Raw genomic sequence first — 19,334 nt, forward strand, 5'->3', positions numbered from 1 at the left:
GACGTGAAATATCAAAAAAGGAAGTACACTTTATATTTCAATAGAAAGAACATCGGTGTCAGCTTTAGTTTACTATATTTGGACATCTGTCACTTTGGTCGTGCATGTCTTCTGAAACACTTGAAACTGGAAAATGAAGTCATTATTAACTGTGTTCTAGCTCTGACCAGTCCTCACACTTAGTCAACAGGAACAAGAGTTGCATTAAAAAGGAATTATGTAATTTTAGATCGTAAAGCAAGTGACAGTCACAGCGTATAAACCTAACACTGAATATAATTTAGCTTGGTTCATTTCAATGCCTTAGATCTCTACTCTGCTGATTTGCTACACTGCTCATGTTCAAAAAGACAATTTGGAAATTAAAGAGGTTGGTTGATTTATTGAGCACTTGGAGGTCAGAAGTAGGTAAAATAGGCTGTGTTAAGGCACAGCAGGTTAACGACTGTAGATACATAAACACATAAAAATCACATTCTACTCACTCCTCGTAAAGAAGCGACTATCTGTATTAAACAACCCAAATTCATTACAGTAAACATTTACAGTAAAATCTCATTAGATAAGATTTAAACACAAGGACATACTATGCAAACTTTTATATTATAGAGAAGACATGATATTAAAAAATATTTCAATGTCAAATTAGATAAATCCTTTTAAAAATGTTCACTGTTGTGTTTCATGTTATGAAAGAGCGACACACTGGAATGGCTATATTACTTGTACTTACATTTCTCTATTGTGAATGGTGTAACTAATGTTAATGGGAATTCAATTACCAAACTTTCCATCGCAAAAGCACATTTCACTCAACAAGACACATCTGTAATCCCACTGTTGCATTTCAGGTGTGATGCATTTTAGCAGGGAGGACAATATTCTCAGTATATATATATATATATATATATATATATATATATATATATATATGTATATATATATGAACTGATCCTTTGCCTTGACTAAACGTTCTTGATAAAGTAAGAGTTTATTTATGTTACAGTGTTATAATGTAGAGCTACTATAAAAAGAAATCTGTGCGTATATGTTTGTATCAGCGTGTATTGCTTTTTGCTTTGTAGGTCTCCAGATGCCGCATCAGATCTTCAATACGCATGTCCTTCAAGTGAACCAGATGCTCTAACCTGTTTACTTTCATCTGTAGGATCTACACACACGCACACACACACACACACACACACACACACACACACACACACACGCAGATGCAAAAGGATGTGGTTAAACTAGGTACGGATTATTTCTAAAACTGTGAATTATCTCACTAATCAAAACTTCTAAATAATAACAGGAGAAGTTGCACATATGTGTCACTATTCTTCCTTAACATGCAGTTGTGGCTAAAGGCGGAGAAGAAAAAAAAGTTATTTCCGCTGAGCATATCCTGACTCACTGACCACTGCTGACACAGCTTATGACCAATGTATCACACACACACACACACACACACACAGAGCAACAATATCACATGTATGATAAAGCCCCTAGAGGGCATAAAAACGGTAGAAAACTTTGTTTGCAGATGTTCTACAGTCAGCCGAGTGTTTCCATGAGTCAAGTGGTGAGTGTGTGTGTGTGTGTGTATACCTCCACAGTCTCTTGCAGAGCCATGACAGCTTGCTCTTTTTCCTGCAGGATTAGTCGTAAAGTAGGGTCCATGTCTGAGTAAAACTGCGCTGTCTGCTGCGGTTTACTATACAGTGAAAAAAACCAGAATACACCATCATTATTCTAAACTCTGCTTTTGATTAAATTTAAGTCACATTAAAAGCAACATTTTGGTCCTACCCGTTTTTTATTCTGCTCTTTTCATCTTTTTTCATCTCTTCTCCTGCCAGTTGAGCCACAAGTTTTGCTTCGGTCTGGCGAATTTCTGAAGACAACAAAGCAAAACTATAACATTTCTCCAACTATAATGTGAACACAACATGACTAAAAACTCTGCTGTTGTTCGAAACCTAAAGGGATTCATCCCATAAACCTTATGGACACAACTAGTGTAAAATGAGGTGGATAGGAGGCAAATGACCGTATAAGAAAAAGGGCTAAACAGGGAAGTTAGATTAGAAGATGGAGAAAGAAAAAATTAGGATGCCTTTAAGTCCTGCAGTGCTGAGCTCAGGCTAGAGATAAAGGCCCTCTGGTGATGTTGGGAGCTGATATGAGGACCTGAGCTGTGTGTCTGATAGCGGATGGGGTGTAGATTGAAGAGGAAAGAGCAGAGGGAGGAGGCACTGGCCTGAGGTCAGCTTTGCAGGGTTGTTTCAGGAACAGATGAGGTGTGGGAAACGGAAGAAAGACACGTCAACAATTCACTCCCTAAAGGTTGTGGCATTCCCTTATCAATCCTGTCTGATGCTGTTCAGTGTAGATATGTTTGTGTCTCTGTGTGGTCCCTGCTATCTGTAGGAGAGATTAGCATTACCATAACTGAGAGGATTCAAACGCTAACAATATCAGGACGGGAAAGAGAGGGCAAGAAATAGAGAAGATCTTAGAAATAATATGATTTTAGAGGCAGACTCAGCCTTCATAGCAGTCACTAGTCCTCTCAGATGCCAAAAAACCACCTCAGTTTATCTTGAATATGCAGATTTTGTGTTTGTCAGCTGACCTGTAAATACAGCAACATTAAAAATAGTCTAAAATTACACCCACTTCCTTCCCGGTACTAAAAGATGTTAAAAAATGTTGGACTGTGCAGCTTTAGTAAAGGTTTCAAACTGACTGTTTCAGCTAATACACTCCACAAATAGCACTAACATAAGGATATATCATGCACAAGGCTAAGGCCAAAACACAGTCATCATCACATTCTTGTTAATTCATCAATTTATGTTCTGGTTTATTTCACTGACTTAACCGCAGAAACATCTTGTTGTAATTTCTGCAGAAATTTAGGTTGAATATGACAACAGACATGTCTGTCAGAGGATAAAGTTCCTACAATTGTGTGGATTGAGTAAAAAAAGTTTGAGTAAAGAAATAAGAAGGTATGTTAGGGTTTGTGTAAATGCAATAACAACAATTACTCTACCTGTATGAGGTTTCTCCTGGTTTCTGGTGTCATAGTATTCCAAATCCTGAGTAAAAAAAAAAGTGTTCAAAGTGCGATTATTTTCCCATAGCTACAAAGAAAGGACCACAGTTATTATTTATTTTGTAATTAGCATTCAAACAAAAGGGACTTATAGTATGTATGTCTCTAAGCGCACACACACACAAGCATAAACATACAGTACACACCAGTATATTCTCTGTAGTGTGCTCCAGTTTCTTGTCTATCTTCTCCCTGAGGGCATTCAGTACAGGCTCTATCACTCCTGCAGTGCTCAGTACAATCCTCTTCACTGTCTCTTCAGGCACGTGGAAGTTCAGCTTGGAAAACACCTTCCTGTCCACAGAAGAAGAAAAAACAGATGTCTCTAATACAAATAATAACTAATAAAAAAAAGAAAATCAAAAGTAGTTACAATAGGAACAGCGGATTGAAAGTGGTTTAACCGATGATGATGCATGGTGATGATAAACACCATAGGGGCCAATGTGTTTACAGTGAAGACCCATAAATCTGTAGTTGGCTATGTGCCATATCACTGGCCTGGGAGAGGATGAGTGGATGTGTGCTGGATCGGTTCTCACGACGATCAGATACAGAGGCCCTTGGTATGCTGAACAAAAGTTCTGCCTCAGTGTTTATAGCCAAATCATTGAAAAGCAAAAAAGCACTGCCATTTGGATTAGGAGATATATATTGGCATTTTAACTTTTTGTTGAGTGTGTGTTTGTGTAAGAATCTTCTGGGGAGATGTGGACATATTGACAAGGTCAGACTGTGAAAATGTAAATCTTTCCAGCTCAGGGGCAGTGGCTGTTTGCTCTTCATGCAATTCCCTCCTATCCCATTTACAAGCTAGAAGTCTCCAGTACATGAGTGCAGCCACCTTTATTAGATCCATACATGGCCATACAAATAAATGGTTATTATTATTATGTCTTGCCTGTTGAGAAGATCCCAGTTACTGAGCTTCTGCTGTGTGGAGTTTGCAGGAATATAGTTGTGCAGGTCAACAAACTTTGGGAAGAAATATTTGACGACCTCTGCAGCCATCACTACAGAGGGTTCATCAGAAAGGTAGAGTCAGTTCAAGTAATTAAATAAACAGACAGACATTTGAGCTGATAAACTACGTAAACAGCCAAACAAGCTTATTGTAGCTGGAGACAGTAGTTACGTGAGACACATTTATACGAGGTCATATTACTTCTGCTGCTTGTTTAGTCACCACCTCCCTGCTAGCAAGGCCGAAAGCTAGCTAAGTTAACTACGGTTAACGTTACCTCCGTCGCTGAAGTCTCTGGTGATGTTTCGTTTGGGCCGGGATAGAGATATTTTGTCTATCCATGCGTACACATCCTGCAGTTCCTCTTCGTTCAGTTCTCGGTCCATTATTCTTAAAGCGACATCTGTTTCTGGACAGTTTGTAAACACTCAAACTGTTTTACTGGGCTAGCTTCTTAGCTTCTCTCGACAACAGTTGTTTAAGGCGTTGCTAGGCGACCGCTAAGGAACTATGACAACAGATTATGGCGTCTGGAATATATAGCTATGTATGATACGGATACAAATGACTGAAACACTCATTATGGCTATTCTCTTTTATTGTTCGCTTCATTACACAGACAAAAGGAAGATCTCAATAAATAGGAACGGTTCAAATGAATTGTCAGTTCAAAGTTTTCAGGACAAATCAATGCAGAATCCTCACTGTAAGGAAATACCACAATCATTGGCATTATGAGGGAAGGACTGTGTCTGCTGCATAGAAGATATGCAATATAAAATCCCTTGAACAATTACAATCAACACGTATTAAGTCAACACACGAAACAAAACAGCATGTAATAATTCAGACTCACAAAGTCAAGCATACATACGTTAGTATAAAAAAGTTCAAGAAAAAGTCATAACTTGTGTGCTATGTCCGTAATTAAGACAATCTGTAAAGTGCCCATGTTGGTGCCACATTTTAAAATCCCTTAACATTATTCATTAGAAAAGCAGTACCAAAACCAATGTGAGGGAATAGTAACAATTAGTAAAACAGTTACAGCATTGATAGTGCAATTGCCTCATAAAGTGTTCACATATCCAAGGATCAAGGCAGAGAGACATTTCCCATAAATTTAAAAAACAAACAAACAAAAAACATCATCATGGCAGCATAGCCATTTGTCATTTATAAAGCACAGAAGATGAGTCTGTCAATCACGGCTTCAGACTGTCATCAACATACTGCAGGCTTACATAAGCAAGACACAGACGGCGGTAATCCATAGGGAGACCATAATTGCCAGAAAAGCTCTGTCACTTATTTGTTGCCGATCCTTCGGTGGATCTCGTTTCCACTTTAAAACAGACATGCGTCTCCTGAGAGGATTTATTGGTCATTCTTAGGTGGGACAACAACAGTGTCCTCTGTCAGAGGATCTCAGTGTTTACACAATGGGAGATTGATTCCCTCTGTCATCTGGGACTGCTTTGGGGCATCAGGACAGCTCTCCCTGCAAGCTAGAAAAACAAATATTATATTGTTAAGAAACATGCCACTGATAAGCTTCTCTCAGGTCAACTCCAAATGTCTTTCTCCAAACTCTTTTGTTACATGTCTCTTAGTTATTCAGTGGTGGTCCAAAGAAGTTTATGTGCTTACTTACTCACTATCACTGAGCCACAGCTTGTTCATTACACTGCTATGTTGGGACAATGTCCAAAACCACAGACGTCTTTATAAATGTGAATGCCTTGAATAACATTAGGAATGTCTGAATACCAACTGCCAGGATTTGGAGGATTTAGGAAGGCCCGATTGACTCTCTTGCCGTCTGAATACATACCAGCTGAGTGTGTGGCAGTGGAGACCGGACTGCAGAGGGCTTCGGCTTCACTGGAGGCATCGGAGGCTTTGGCTTCATGATCTTAGAGAGCAGATGTTCACATTTCAAACAAGTGCCAATGGCAAGAAAATTTAAATGTGTGAGTGCAAATGTGAAAATTGTAGATAAAATGACTTTAATGTAATGTCACTTACCAGTTTTGTTGCAAGTGGTGGCAGAGGTCTGGATGGAGGTAGTGGCTTATTCTGACAAAAGAAGAGACAACAATTAAAACAAGTAATACACACTTTAACAAAGCAAACTATTAGTGTCCTAAATATAAGAAAATAAGAAATGTATGCATGCAATGTTACCTCAGAATAAATTGGCTTGCTTGAAACAGGCTGCATGAATGGCCTTACAACCTAAAGAAAAACATTTATTTGCTGGTTGAAATACAGAATACATCTAAATAATAAATACTGCAACACTACACATACATAATGCCACAATAAAATAAAGAAAAAAGTAGAGCAGATTACCTGTTGAATCTTTGATGGCTGAGATACAGCTGACAAATTCTTAGGGGGCTGTAAGGGACACAAACAGAGATGAGTGAAGGCGAAAGCCATGGTCCTTTCTGGTTTTTGCAGCTTCATTGCAAAAATGGCTTCTTTATGATAGCATGGAATTTATCTTATTGGTTGTCAGTGTGTGGCTCAGAGACACTTCAGCAGGCACATATTTGCTGTTTCCTGCGGTTTCATATTTGGGTCAGTAACCCAAAACTAATCACCACAATGACATGGTTTCAGATGCAAACTAGTTCCCATAAATAAAACAAATACCATGTCTAATGTGGATACAGTGCATTACTACACTCTGATGCTGAAGCTGTTAGATCAAAATGGAAGCTCACCAAGGGAGCTGCTCTGCTGGGCTTCAGTGCTTGGGTATGTGGTCTGGCAGAGGACAGAGGTTTACAGGCTTGAGTTGCTGAAGACTCCACAAATGTAGGCTGGCTGATGTGTGTGGACCCGAGACGAGGGCTGCCACATGCACTGCTCGACAGAAACAACGGGTTGGTTTGTCCTGAGGTAGATTGGAAGCATCTATAAAAAGAAATACACACAGAAACTAAAATTCAAGATGGACAAAATAGAAAGTATAGTCTTTGTGGCTGAATGTACATAGTGATCTAACAGAGACTGAAAGAAAGGGATAACTTTTTTTCTGTACCTCTTTGCAGGTCGCCTTTTTTTGATGCAGCACATCAAACTCCCAATAACCAGGACCGATAGCAGAAATAAGCCAACTATCAGTGACGCAATAAACACCACCAGACTTGCCTCTGCATACACAAACACACATTGATTGTGACAATATGCTTTTTTTGCTCAAGGAGAAGCATGTAACAGAGTATGTCACCCGCTCAGGAAACAAAATGCACTGTAACATCATTACTGCATTTGTACCAATGTGACTGGGGAATTCCATTAAATCATCAAAACAGAGCACCATTGTTTGAGAGTCCAGGAGAAATCTATTTCATGTGTAAAATCATGGTGGAAAAACAGAGCAGAAGAAGAACAGACACAAACAGTAAACCAACCATATAAAGCCTTGTACAATACCTTCAGGGAGTTCTGACTGCTCCACATCGCAGAAAGGTGGGGCCCAGCCAGGGTCACAGTGACACTGTCTCTCATGGTTACAAACCTGCCATAGATCACACTCACAGTCAGTTATGTTATCATGGCTATACAGAACTCTACAGTGTTGTGAGGTTAACAGATTCCTCACCCCGTGGTTGTTGCATTTGGCAGAGCAGTCATTTGTTCCGTAAACATCTATGTTTTTGATGTCTTGACACCGTTGATTGTAGCATACCTGAAAGACATTGACAAAGTTCACAGAACTGGAGTCCACATAGGTTTTGTTGATAGTAACAGCTAACAGCAACATGGGCAGTTTTCTTACCATGTTGTTGCCACACTTGGTACCAACAGGCACAATGCCCAGATCTGCAGGGTAGTTATCCTCAGGGTTCATAGTTGCCTCATTGCATATGTCTCCATTTCCTACTTTGTAAAAGGACTTCCTGGATGTAACTGGAAACTCCCATCCTCCAGAGCAGAAAAGTGTCCCACAAGATTGATCTCTGTAACCAAAAACCACAAAGCAATGATACTGTACCACAAATCAACAATACCACACTGTAAATATAAATGATTATAGTGCTGTTTTGGCTTATGAATACATACCGGCTTGAACATCTCTGGCTAAACAGTGTCTTTCTGCATTTTCCGTGCTGTTGGAAACAAACATCTGGAGCTACTTCAGCATCTAAACAGAATCATGACAAACAAGATAGTTGCGGACATAAGAATCTCAATGTATCAGAATATAACAACAATAAAACAAACTGTAATTCGCTGGTGTTTTACCTGGTCCCCAAAGTCTCTTGCAGTGCTCCTTCCGTGAAGGACACTGTCCGTTGTAGCAGTATCCTTTTCCACGGTTGCAGGACAGGCCATTCTGGGTGTAGGCGTCAATCGGACAGGAGGCAGAGAAGCCGGTGCAGTATTCTGCCAGGTCACAACCTCCTGTCTTTGGTCGGCAGACGCTGCCTGTCGGTTTCAGCTGCAGAGCGAAAAGAAACACAGATGGTGATGTACTGACTACTGAAATAAGCACACTTGCACACAACCAGCCAGACGGCAGAGTCAGACAGTGTCTAGATATTTGGTAACACCATAAGTATCAGTGTGACTTATCTCACTTACAGTAGAGAGGACATAGTGAGTATTACTTACTTGGCAGTTGTGGCAGCACTCTCCCTCTGCACACTGGGCTCCTGCATTAAGTGTGCAGGTAGTGGCATTGCAGCAGGGATTCTTGCACTCCTATAAGACAGACAGAAAGGTGCGGAATATAACGATCCAGTCTCCTAGTTTGATATTGTTTGTATCTACCTTCTGTGTGCGGCATGAACAAACCTCTGCAGTGCCACAGTCACACTCCTCTCCAGGCTCCAGGAAGGCATTTCCACACACTGGCCCTCCATAGATGCGATCAGTAGAGGGAGTATCCAACAGACAGGCAGGGTTGACCTCCTCCAAGAACCTGCTGAGTTGCTGCTGACTGCAGCTGCTGAACAGCTCTGGATACACAAAGCTAGGAGAAAAGTTAGCAAGAACAAGTAAAAAAAAAAAGGTAAATATTAGCTTTACTCTGGGTTTAAGAACAGTAGATTTGTGGGAGTTTATGTGGAAATGAAACTGAGTTTACCCAACACTCTCAGCCATGATGCAGCCTTTTTTCGATGTTAAGGAGCCACAGACACAGTTTTCAGAATCATGGGACAAGCCAAGGTTGTGACCCATCTCATGTGCAATAGTTGAGGCCACTCCTATTGAGTTAATGTTATGGTCCTGTGTGTACAGTAGACAAAAGTTGAGTTAAGTAAAACTGAAACATTAACATCACACAACTCCCAATAATTTCCTTTTAATTTCTATATTTTTACACAGATATGTTACAAAAAAGTATATACATACCTCATTGACAGCTCCAGAGTTAGAGGTGCACATTGCATTGGTATTGGCTAAGCCGACAGTGGAACCATCAAAATCCACACCTCTAAGTGAAGAAGAGGAGAAATGTTTAGACACTAGCTCTAACAGCTAAACACATGATCTTGGCATTGTCCTTTTGGCAGGGAGTTAAAAACAACTGCGTCTTACGTGATGAACTGTGCATTGTCATGTTTGGTCCTCGGCAGCAGGCTCCGCTGACGCCACTCCAGGAAGCGACCGAGGGTGAGCTCAGGGTTAGTGCTGACCTCAATCTGATCGCTGTATGACCAGATATCCAGACCGACCAGCATCACACGAACACCCACAGGGCGATATAGCTGAAACAGAGCAACATGTTAGCGCAAACTGGAAAGTGGAAATGAACCTAAAACTGAATTGAACTGCCAAATAAATAGCTGAAATTAGTATTTTTATACGCAAAAGGATCAAACACGTAATTCTAAAAATCACACAACCAAAGGCCTCATCTATAATGCTGGAAACCACTGTTGGGTCTAGTGCTGTCTGATGATGCATTAATGTCGGCCCTTTTCCTTCAGAGTATGCAAAGAGGATTGTATAATATGTGTGAATGTGTGAATCTCAACTTAGGTGTGAAGATTCACAGTTAAAGTTAGATTTTCACAGTGAAAGAACTGTTCATTCCTTTTATTGGTCAGATTTAATTCAGGAAAGAACAGATAGTATCAGGACAGATTTCTTGTATTTAATCCATAGTGAAAATAAAGTCTGATGAAGTGCCGGACACGTGGCTTTGCTGCTTTGTGAGAAAAATGTTTTATAGTCTTTTCTGCCACCAATGAAAATAAACTAAATTACTGGTAAAACTAGATGGACTACTTTATTAGTCCAGAAGGAAAATTGCATAAAATTAAGCTTTTAGACTCGTTTGAACTCTATAATGCCCTTATTTAAAAGTCCCGGGTATTTTTTTTCCTAAGAGCAGGCCTTTACAAGGTTGAATCCTTTCAACTGATAGACTACAGAGAAACAAACATACCTTGTCCACATGGTTTGCTATTTCAAGCACTCTGGCCTCTATTGTCTTCTTGCTCCCAAACTTCTTATACTAAAAATAAATTATTGTTTGAATTAGTAATACAACCAACAAGATCTCAGGTATATAATATAATATATTTCTTAAGGGAATTGTGTATCATCCACAAGATCAATGTCATTAATAGGGCTACATCTGCAATGACAAACTCCGTGAAAAGGAAAATGAGGAATCAAACCTCCTTGTTGTCGACCACCACAACCAGCTCCACTGTCCTGGATTTTCCTGTACGGTCTTTGGTCTGGGCTCTGCTTTTCTGAATAACACAAAAGGTATATTAGGTGGGTGTGCATGCATATGTGTCTGATATGGTTAGGCAAAAGTTTTATAAAACAATTAACTTTATTTGTATAGCACCTTTCAAAACACTGTTGCTTAAATAAATGAATAAGATAAGATAGAAACTGTAAAATAATAACAATTATTTTGATGCAAAAGTATGACTTTGTCTATTGAAACATGCAAAATGACGTATTATTGAAGCTAATAGTCACATCCTGTAATCATTTCCAAATATATTAAGATCTATTATGTCTCTATTCCTTGTTTTCTTGTCTATTTTTTTTTTTTTACCACGCTCCCCTTTATTCATTCACCTTGGTTCTGTCTTAATTTGTTAAATTCAACTGAAGTGCAACTCTTTTTTTGGGTCTCATATTGTTAGATTTTTAAATATCAAGGAAAAAGTGCTTTTTATCATAAATCTGATGCAGCTACAGAACTATGATACTAGAACTGCGTATCGTTAGTAGTATTTTACTGCATATCCCTTCTTGTTTTTTTTTTTGCATACAGTTGTCAAATGCAAGAATGCAGCACTAAATATTGGGTATATGGATCAGCTTCAGGCTTCCAAGCCTGGTGTAGTTCTGTATGTGTCCACACTGTGTGTCTTTACCAGGCTGCCGAGCTGGAACAGTCCAGACAGACGAGGTCCATGATCATAGTATGTGGTTGTGTTTCCATGGGAACAGGAGCTCCTCGTCCTCCTCAGGTGTTTGTAGTTGTAAACAGCATGAAGAACCTTGTCACTGTTAACTGCGGAGATCTGTCTGTCGTTCTGCTGCCCTGCCTCGGTGCCAGCCAGAGGTTCGATGAGGTACATTTGGTCCTGGAGACGCACAAACCCCCTGTAGTGCAAAACAGGAACTTCAGAGTGGACACAGAAAAAAACGGTTTCTTTTCTCAAACAGATCTCAGTTTACCTTGTTTATCCTGCTTTCAAGTTCCCACAGATATAATGACTAACAGACATGTATTTTATAGCAGACAGAAGGCAGCATTGCATGGCCTTTGTTGTTGGGGTTGCTACATGCAGTCTTAATGGTCGTGATGGAGGAAATGGATGCTGAGGGACTCTCTTTGGATTGGACACACTGGTCATGAGTCACAAAGGGAGACTTAACAGTCTCAAATTACCACATGGGCTTAATTAAATTTGGCACTCTACTTTGAGAAACAATAACTTTTTGGAATTAAGAGATATGATGAAAAAAACTTGCCATCCAGAATTACTCACTTTAATCCTGAGCACAGTCCCACGCTGGCAGAGGAGTCATCTACCCCCACAATGTGCCCATGGTAGTAGCAGTGGACCTGAAGATACATCTATTATTTGTCACAGATTCAATGGAGAGATTTCAACTCACTCTTTCTGGGTTTTTTTCTTAAGCGAAGTGTAAAAATGTGATCTAACTTGAAGAAGATAATATTGTATGTGTCATGGTCAGACGAAATGACAATCTTAACCTTATATGTCAATTCCTCTTCCACATTACACAATAATTGCACTGCCCCCTCTCATAATAGGAACTTTGTAACTGAGAAACTATCATGGCATCTGATATTTTGAAATAAGAAATTATTACTGGCAGGTATTGCATAAAATGCCCAAAACACAAAGTTTGGAGATAAAAATGATGAAGATGACTGGGATCCGTAGAATTACTTAGATATGTATGTAATTACTTTTGTGTGTTTTGTTATTTGTGTTGTACAGCCTTTAAATTCGTATCACATGTATTTGGTCAATACTGTAAATATAAATGTAGGAAGATCTGCATTATACAAACCCTCTTTCTTATATTATCTTAACTTAACAGTTCAGAGCTGTGACGTTAAATTTTGGACTGACCACAAAATAACCACACCTGCGTTTTACAAAACTGCAAAAAAGACCAAATACAGGAAAACAAATGCAAGAAAATCACTGAAACTTGGAGGGGAGGTGACACAGGATATCCTGTACTTAACTTATTCATGCCTGTACAGGAAAATTAATCTTTGGTTGTATTACACTCGTCTGGTTCCAGACCTCTGAATCACCCACATCTCCATTTATTCAGTGATTCGAAATTTAAAAAAAATAATGAAGCATTAATTTGGAGGCTTACAATCTATTTTTTCACAACACAGGCATCTGTTTCTGATATAAATACAGGGGTTATATTAATGTCAGTAAAATAGTAGTGAAATAATGCAAAAACATACCCTAAGATCCGGAGTAGTTGTGATTTGGTTGCCCTGATCAGAATAGTGTGTCACGGAGAAGTTTTTCCCGACAAGGTCTCTGAAAAGAACATTTTGTTATTTATTTTTTAAATAATACTGACACACCAAAAACGAGAGTAGCCTACAGTTAGGCCTATGTGTGGACCCTGACAAGCGTAAAAAAATACACTAAAAACACTGTTGCAAACATTTTAGGTTTTCTCACTTGTTCTTTTCCAGGTGCAGTGTGTAGTTTTGCCCTGTAATCGTCAAAGAGTACTGGAGTACATCAGGGTATGGCTACACACACACACACACACACACACACACACACACACACACACACACACACACACACACACACACACACACACACACACACACACACACACACACACACACACACACACACAGCAAAAGACCCTTTAGTGTATTCTTCAAAAAGTTAAAAGCGATTTTTAAATAAACTCATCAAATGGTTCGGTAGAGTGTCTGTTACCTGATGTGTAGCGGCATCATTAATGCGAGATGAATCCTTCAGCCTCTGAGGTATCACTGTTTGGTACTTCATCACATGAGGAAGAGTCATCTCATTGCCCGCAATTACTCCTGCAAGTATCAGGGATATTTTACAAAAAAGAAAGAAAGAGTGAAAGAAAGAAAAAAATGCAAGAAAGAAAGAAAGAAAGAAAGAAAGAAAGAAAGAAAGAAAGAAAGAGAAAATTCGTACCCCATGAGGAGAAGAAAATCCATATAAAATACCCAGAATATGGCATGTTGCTCTACCGGACGGACTCTGTCATTGTGTGCTTGGCAGTCTAAAGGGAAATAGGCTCCTCAGCTCTCCGCCCCTCTCTGCTGTGTAATATCCTGAAATGACCATTTGAGGTTGACAAACCACATGAGTCACAACCCGAGCCTTAGAAAGGTTAACCGTTGTTCTTTAAATTTTGAATTGTGTAAGGTGCTGAGTGAGTCAAAATTAAGTGATAGGCCTATATTGTACGGGGATTAAAAACGCGGTGATAAACCTCGCTTAGAAATTTGAAGTTAGTTGAAAGTCGGCTCTGTTTTATGGTCGGCTCTGCCCTCAATTTTCCCTCAATCGATTTCATTTAATTTCATTCGATTTCAGATTTTACTCGACAGATTATGGGAAACTGCTTATTTATTAAAAAATGTCCAGTAGCTTAATTGTAATCAGACCCAGTAGCCTACAACGAATCTTAGTAGCCTTTATCACCATCTACTGGTAAAATGGCAGAGCAGTCAGATTCGCTCAGACAGGTGTTTCATGTTATGAAAAAAATACCTGCATAATTCGATTCCTTTACAATTGAAACATATTACCGAGTGACTATTTACCAGCTTAATGCACTGTAAATACATATTTTAGAGTGAGTTATATGTGCTAAACGTTACACGCTTGACGCTTCAAATGCGTCACCTTTAGGATAGCCTACTTTTATTTGAATTGTATTCATTTCTTTATTAGGAATAGGCCTACAGAAATACCAACAACAAGTTACATTTACAAATTCACTTTGCCTCGGGTCGAGCATAAACAAAACCTAGGAGCTTAGGCCACATAATTCAAAATAAATAAAAACGAAAGAAAAAATAAATAAAAAGCTGCTATCTCAAGTGAAGCTAGGCCTATCTGCTAGTGTCTCAACCGTCAATTTAAGGGCCTTTTGTCTTTAACCTGTTTCAATGACTTAAGATATTTAGCTCATTCTTCCAATCAATGGTTCAGGGAGGGTTTAGTCTTAAAAATATACATTAAGCTAAAATGTTTTCCTAATCGTGCCACTTTTACTTTTAAGGCAAGCTGTCTCTGTTTCCGGTGTTGTGGCTCTTGACCTTTTGCTATTTTCAATGGATAGGCCTACAACCCTTGTTAACTGTCTATGATACAACCGGATAAAACAAGCTGGCACTGACGTCGCGTTCCTTTTGCTAAATTTGTAAAGTTAATTGAAAAGACAAATAGGCTACACTTTGTGCTTTGCACACGGACCAGTCAAGTTGATCTATTGTTCGTTTGTGGTGCATAATATCAAACAAATTAAATAAAGTTACCAAATGAATTAGCATCCTGAAGTGGATATAACTTTTCCAAAGATTCTATATTAGGCTACTTGTAAACCGTCTCTGACAATGTTGAGTAGCCTATGTTTGGCCAGTTGGTGGCGGCAACGCATCATTTCGTTTTTGACAACCGACAGAAAAAAAAAGCATTATGACGTCGTCATTCCGCGACAACTACGACAACAACCCAAACAGAAAACTCTTAGCACGTTCGCGGCTAACGTTACAGTCGAGAAAGAGTATGGCAGGTAGCTAGTTATGAAGGGTTAAGGTTAGGTTCCTTAAAAGGTAAGTTACATATTTATGTATGGCTTACGTGCAGTTTAGTGTCACAAATTATTTTCCAAAAACTGAGTGTCCCAAATTTTGAGGTTCTTATTTGAGACAGGTTAAGGTTAGGGGTAGGGTAGCACAGGTGGTTTAGCAGGTTCATAATTAAGGACATTGTATGGGGAATTAGGGACACTAAACTGCACGTAGGACATTATATGGGGAATTTGTGACACTAAACTGCACGTATACCTTTATGTATACTGAATTATATGCAGTTATACTGCGTTTGGACCGGTTAGGACTCATATTATTCACTACAACTTCGCGTTGTAGCAGGGTTCAAATGTGTGTTGATGCCTGCATACCGTGTTCTCTTTCTAGCACGTTACTTATAACAACCGATGACAACCTGGAAACGATGCTACAGCAGCCAGAATTGGTCCGACTTCTGACAGAGGGACATTTGTCATTAAAAAACTGCGATGAAGACTGTTTGACAGGAAACTCACAGGAGCCGAGGCAGAGTGTGGACGAGGAGGGAAACCCATTCAACTTCACCCCGCAGCTCATCCACCTGCACAAGGACCACGAGATCTTTGAGGTAACGTTAATATAGCAACAACAAATGGAACCGACTGATCGTTTGCTCATTCTGCTGAAGCCCTTGGATAACGGTCACATTTAGCTAACCAAGCACCCACCATAAAATACTGCATGTGAATGTTGTTGACAGGATGGGGACATTCACAGACACATGTATCTGCAAGACCTCTACATCTCAGAGGCTGACGACAAGCCACCTCTCAGGTATTGAAACCAAGTTATATCAATTTGTGATCGAAGTTTTAGCTTTGGTAATAACGTTAGCTTGTGTGTGGCTGTGGTACAGAATTGGGCTGCATTCCGTTAAGAAATGTACCTACATTATTTAGCCCATTTAATTACAGGGAAGATAATCTCCTTCACTGAAAGCAGTTTCTGAACTCATTAAAATATGTTTTAACTAGAGATGTTTTGCCTTTGATACTGCCTAAAATGCTGGTATCGGTATCGTACTGGAGTTTATGCACCGATCCGATACCACGTAATAAAGCCCTAAAGAAAATCTCCTTTAAAGTAGTTTATTTATGTTATTTTTCCGTTATAACGGAATGTCAAACTAGATAAAAAAAAAAAAAAAGTTCTGTGGCATTCATTGTTTGTGTTTGTTCATGTTTCGCAAAGAGTTTAACTTGGAAAAAAGTACCACCAACTCTGGATTATACATTGACATGTATTGAAATCATCTTACCCAATTTACCGTCACAGTGTTACTATTGAGGTAGTGAGTGTTGACAAGTGTTGACATTGACCAATGTATCACACCTGAATCATTTTTGATATGACTAATTTGTGTCAGGCGTTTGGTAGTATTTTACAGACTAAACTGATTAGTTAAAACAAAAGGACTGAGTGCACGTTTTTCTAGAATAGCAGAATAGCAATTAGATAGTCTATTAGTCTTGACCAGTTATCTCCAGAAATATGGCAAATAAACCACCAAAACCCCTAACCCTAACACCAAACAACAAAGTGGCCCCAGAGGTCCTTAGCTAACAGTTGTGGATCTCCCCTTTTTAACTTTAGCCCATTGTAATGGTGTGGGTCAGGTCACCTTCCTCCTCTTGTCTTTTCTCAGCGTGTCAGAGTTTGCCTGTCACATTTCTGGCTGCAGTGCGGTCTTCAGCACTTTGGAGGAGTATGAGCACCACTACAACTCCCTTCACAGACATGTGTGCTGCTCTTGCCGTCGCTCCCTGCCAAGTGCCCGGCTCCTAGACATTCACATTCAGGAGTGGCATGACTCTCTTTTCACTATCCTTGCCCAGAGGCAAGATTTGGTGAGCTAAAGTCCTAAGGTTGTATAATTTCCCACGACTCTTTGTTGTCTTGATCTTAAGCTGTAAATAAAGTGAAATATTCTAAACATTCATTGAAGATTAATACTGAGTTTTTATTTTAATTTTTTCCTGATACTTCCTTCACATTTTTCAGTACCAGTGTTTGGTGGAGGGCTGTGGACAGAAGTTCAGGACTAGTAAACACAGGAAAGACCACCTCATAAGAATTCACAAGTATCCTCCAGACTTCAGATTTGACAAAACCAAAAAGGACAGAGGGTAAGACTGCATATTTTGTCCGTTAGATGGCAGCAAATCCTCAGTAGGTGTATTTCTCTGCAAGGTTTCAGTCTAGAAGATGTTTGTTATAGTAAACACGATTTATGTCTCTGAATTGAAATTCTTGAGTTGAAACTGTTTATATTTTTACTCGGCTATTTCATATTCTCCTTTTAACAAAATAGTTATAGACTGAGATTCTCTTGGCTGCTTTATTGAAACCCGTCTGTAACTTTTGGTGAACGTTCTTTCAAAAGCTCAGCTACAGTGTGAATTGCTTAAAATGCATATTTTGTATCATTTTTCAGTCCCAACAAACAGTAAAATGGCTTAAATGAGTGTTAAATAATTATATTTTCATTAAATACCCTTGTATGTGTATTTTTAATAATGTCTTTGTTAATAGAACCCGACAGATGAAGAGACAGCAGCTAAAAGACACAGCCATGGAGTTAGTGGACGATGTATGTGAGTCTGAGGGTGTGAGTGAGGTTATGTGTGATGTGCTGTCCAACCAACTCGAGCAAGGAGAATCCATGGAGACACATGTGTCCGAGGAAGAAGCTGCTCGCATGGCAAAGTCACCCTCTACTGAGGAGCACGCAGATCTTTCTGAGGCAGCTCACAGTACGGGGAGTACAGGCACGGAGCCACTAAAACCACGATACTCCTACAGGTTAGTCTTAAAACAGAAGTACTGGATATTCTCAGGCAGTTTTAGCCCTGTACTTAGAGAGACTAAGTCAGCCATTTTCAAGATGTTTCAAGGTTAACTCTGGATATTAAAGATTCTAGTTTTCTTAAGGTAAAACCTGTGCAATTATGTAGTTAAGCAAATTGTAGGAATTTTTTTTTCTTCTAGCATTTAAATGCAATATTATGTAATTAAAATGAATGTGAGTTGATATCTTAATATTATTCACTACAGTTTTTTTGACATACAAAACAACAGCCGTGTTCTTGTCTCTCAGGGTCCCCACAACCGTGTGCTTCGGTCACGGCTCTGTCCGAGGCTTCAGAGGGCGGCGGGGAAGGAGGAAATGAAACACCAGAACTCTGTTGTCTGTCCTTTTTAAGATAAAGTGTATACATTTGTCTTATGAATATATTTACTGTCATATGTATCTTTTTCTTCAAATAAAATGTTTTTTTACAAAAGAAATTGTGTGTGTGTGTGTGTGTGTGTGTGTGTAAACAATTCATTAAGGTGATCAGCAGTGCAGCTCATAGCAATGTTTAAATGACAAGTGATATGGAAGATTTTGGAAGAGAAAAATAAGACAGATGTCAGAATTTACATAATAGATTTTAATAATTGTACAAAACATCTTTTTACCCATCAGATATAAAATACACTGTTCATTAATGACTGATGTGAGTATCAGTCATGTTTAGCATTTTAAGTGTTTTCAAAAATAGCTGACTTATTTACATTTAGTAATGCAGCTGGAATATTAAGAGCTCTTTGAACATCTGTGCAAAAAAATTGTCCTTTTGAGGTAATGTAAAAAATAAAATTTTTATATTTATGTAGCTGATTTCTATTTTTTTAAACTGGGAAAATTATTAAGAAGTTAGAAACAGAAATTGTGATATTAAATAGTAAATTCACCTTAAAAGGTCTCATGGTTTATGGTATATTAACATGAAAAAGGTCACTGGTATTGCCAAAGGGTAAACCCATTTTTAAAGATAAAACAACTTTGATGGACATTTGATTTAATTACAAAGGTGATTTAAAAAAGGCACTAGTCTCTTTTTGTT

General features: G+C 38.9%; 3 protein-coding genes across 3 annotated transcripts; 1 reads left to right on the forward strand and 2 right to left on the reverse strand.

Annotated features, from left to right (window-relative positions):
• Positions 1 to 380: 380 nt before the first annotated feature.
• On the reverse strand, positions 381 to 4,545 carry spef1 (sperm flagellar 1). Its single transcript, XM_078273269.1, has 7 exons — positions 4,366 to 4,545; positions 4,026 to 4,137; positions 3,271 to 3,418; positions 3,062 to 3,107; positions 1,813 to 1,897; positions 1,612 to 1,717; positions 381 to 1,171 (listed from the first exon to the last, which is right to left on the reverse strand). Exons 1-7 carry the CDS (start codon positions 4,472 to 4,474, stop codon positions 1,058 to 1,060), a joined length of 720 nt encoding a protein of 239 aa, XP_078129395.1. The 5' UTR covers positions 4,475 to 4,545; the 3' UTR covers positions 381 to 1,057.
• A 123-nt stretch (positions 4,546 to 4,668) lies between these two features.
• On the reverse strand, positions 4,669 to 13,886 carry adam8a (ADAM metallopeptidase domain 8a). Its single transcript, XM_078273488.1, has 25 exons — positions 13,778 to 13,886; positions 13,547 to 13,656; positions 13,274 to 13,347; positions 13,048 to 13,126; positions 12,077 to 12,153; positions 11,456 to 11,687; positions 10,736 to 10,813; positions 10,501 to 10,569; positions 9,648 to 9,817; positions 9,462 to 9,543; positions 9,193 to 9,335; positions 8,901 to 9,078; positions 8,718 to 8,807; positions 8,349 to 8,544; positions 8,166 to 8,247; positions 7,882 to 8,062; positions 7,705 to 7,791; positions 7,536 to 7,620; positions 7,141 to 7,252; positions 6,821 to 7,013; positions 6,444 to 6,491; positions 6,276 to 6,326; positions 6,117 to 6,167; positions 5,923 to 6,003; positions 4,669 to 5,596 (listed from the first exon to the last, which is right to left on the reverse strand). The coding sequence occupies exons 1-25, from the start codon at positions 13,821 to 13,823 to the stop codon at positions 5,552 to 5,554; spliced, it is 2,640 nt and encodes an 879-aa protein (XP_078129614.1). The 5' UTR covers positions 13,824 to 13,886; the 3' UTR covers positions 4,669 to 5,551.
• Positions 13,887 to 15,310: 1,424 nt separating this feature from the next.
• On the forward strand, positions 15,311 to 18,732 carry znf511 (zinc finger protein 511). The gene is made up of 7 exons (XM_078273681.1): positions 15,311 to 15,426; positions 15,793 to 16,012; positions 16,145 to 16,218; positions 17,090 to 17,291; positions 17,446 to 17,570; positions 17,977 to 18,246; positions 18,542 to 18,732. The coding sequence occupies exons 2-7, from the start codon at positions 15,830 to 15,832 to the stop codon at positions 18,612 to 18,614; spliced, it is 927 nt and encodes a 308-aa protein (XP_078129807.1). The 5' UTR covers positions 15,311 to 15,426; positions 15,793 to 15,829; the 3' UTR covers positions 18,615 to 18,732.
• The last annotated feature ends 602 nt before the right edge of the window (positions 18,733 to 19,334 follow it).

This window comes from Sander vitreus, chromosome 17 (assembly GCF_031162955.1).
Source record: "Sander vitreus isolate 19-12246 chromosome 17, sanVit1, whole genome shotgun sequence".
NCBI lineage: Eukaryota > Metazoa > Chordata > Actinopteri > Perciformes > Percidae > Sander > Sander vitreus.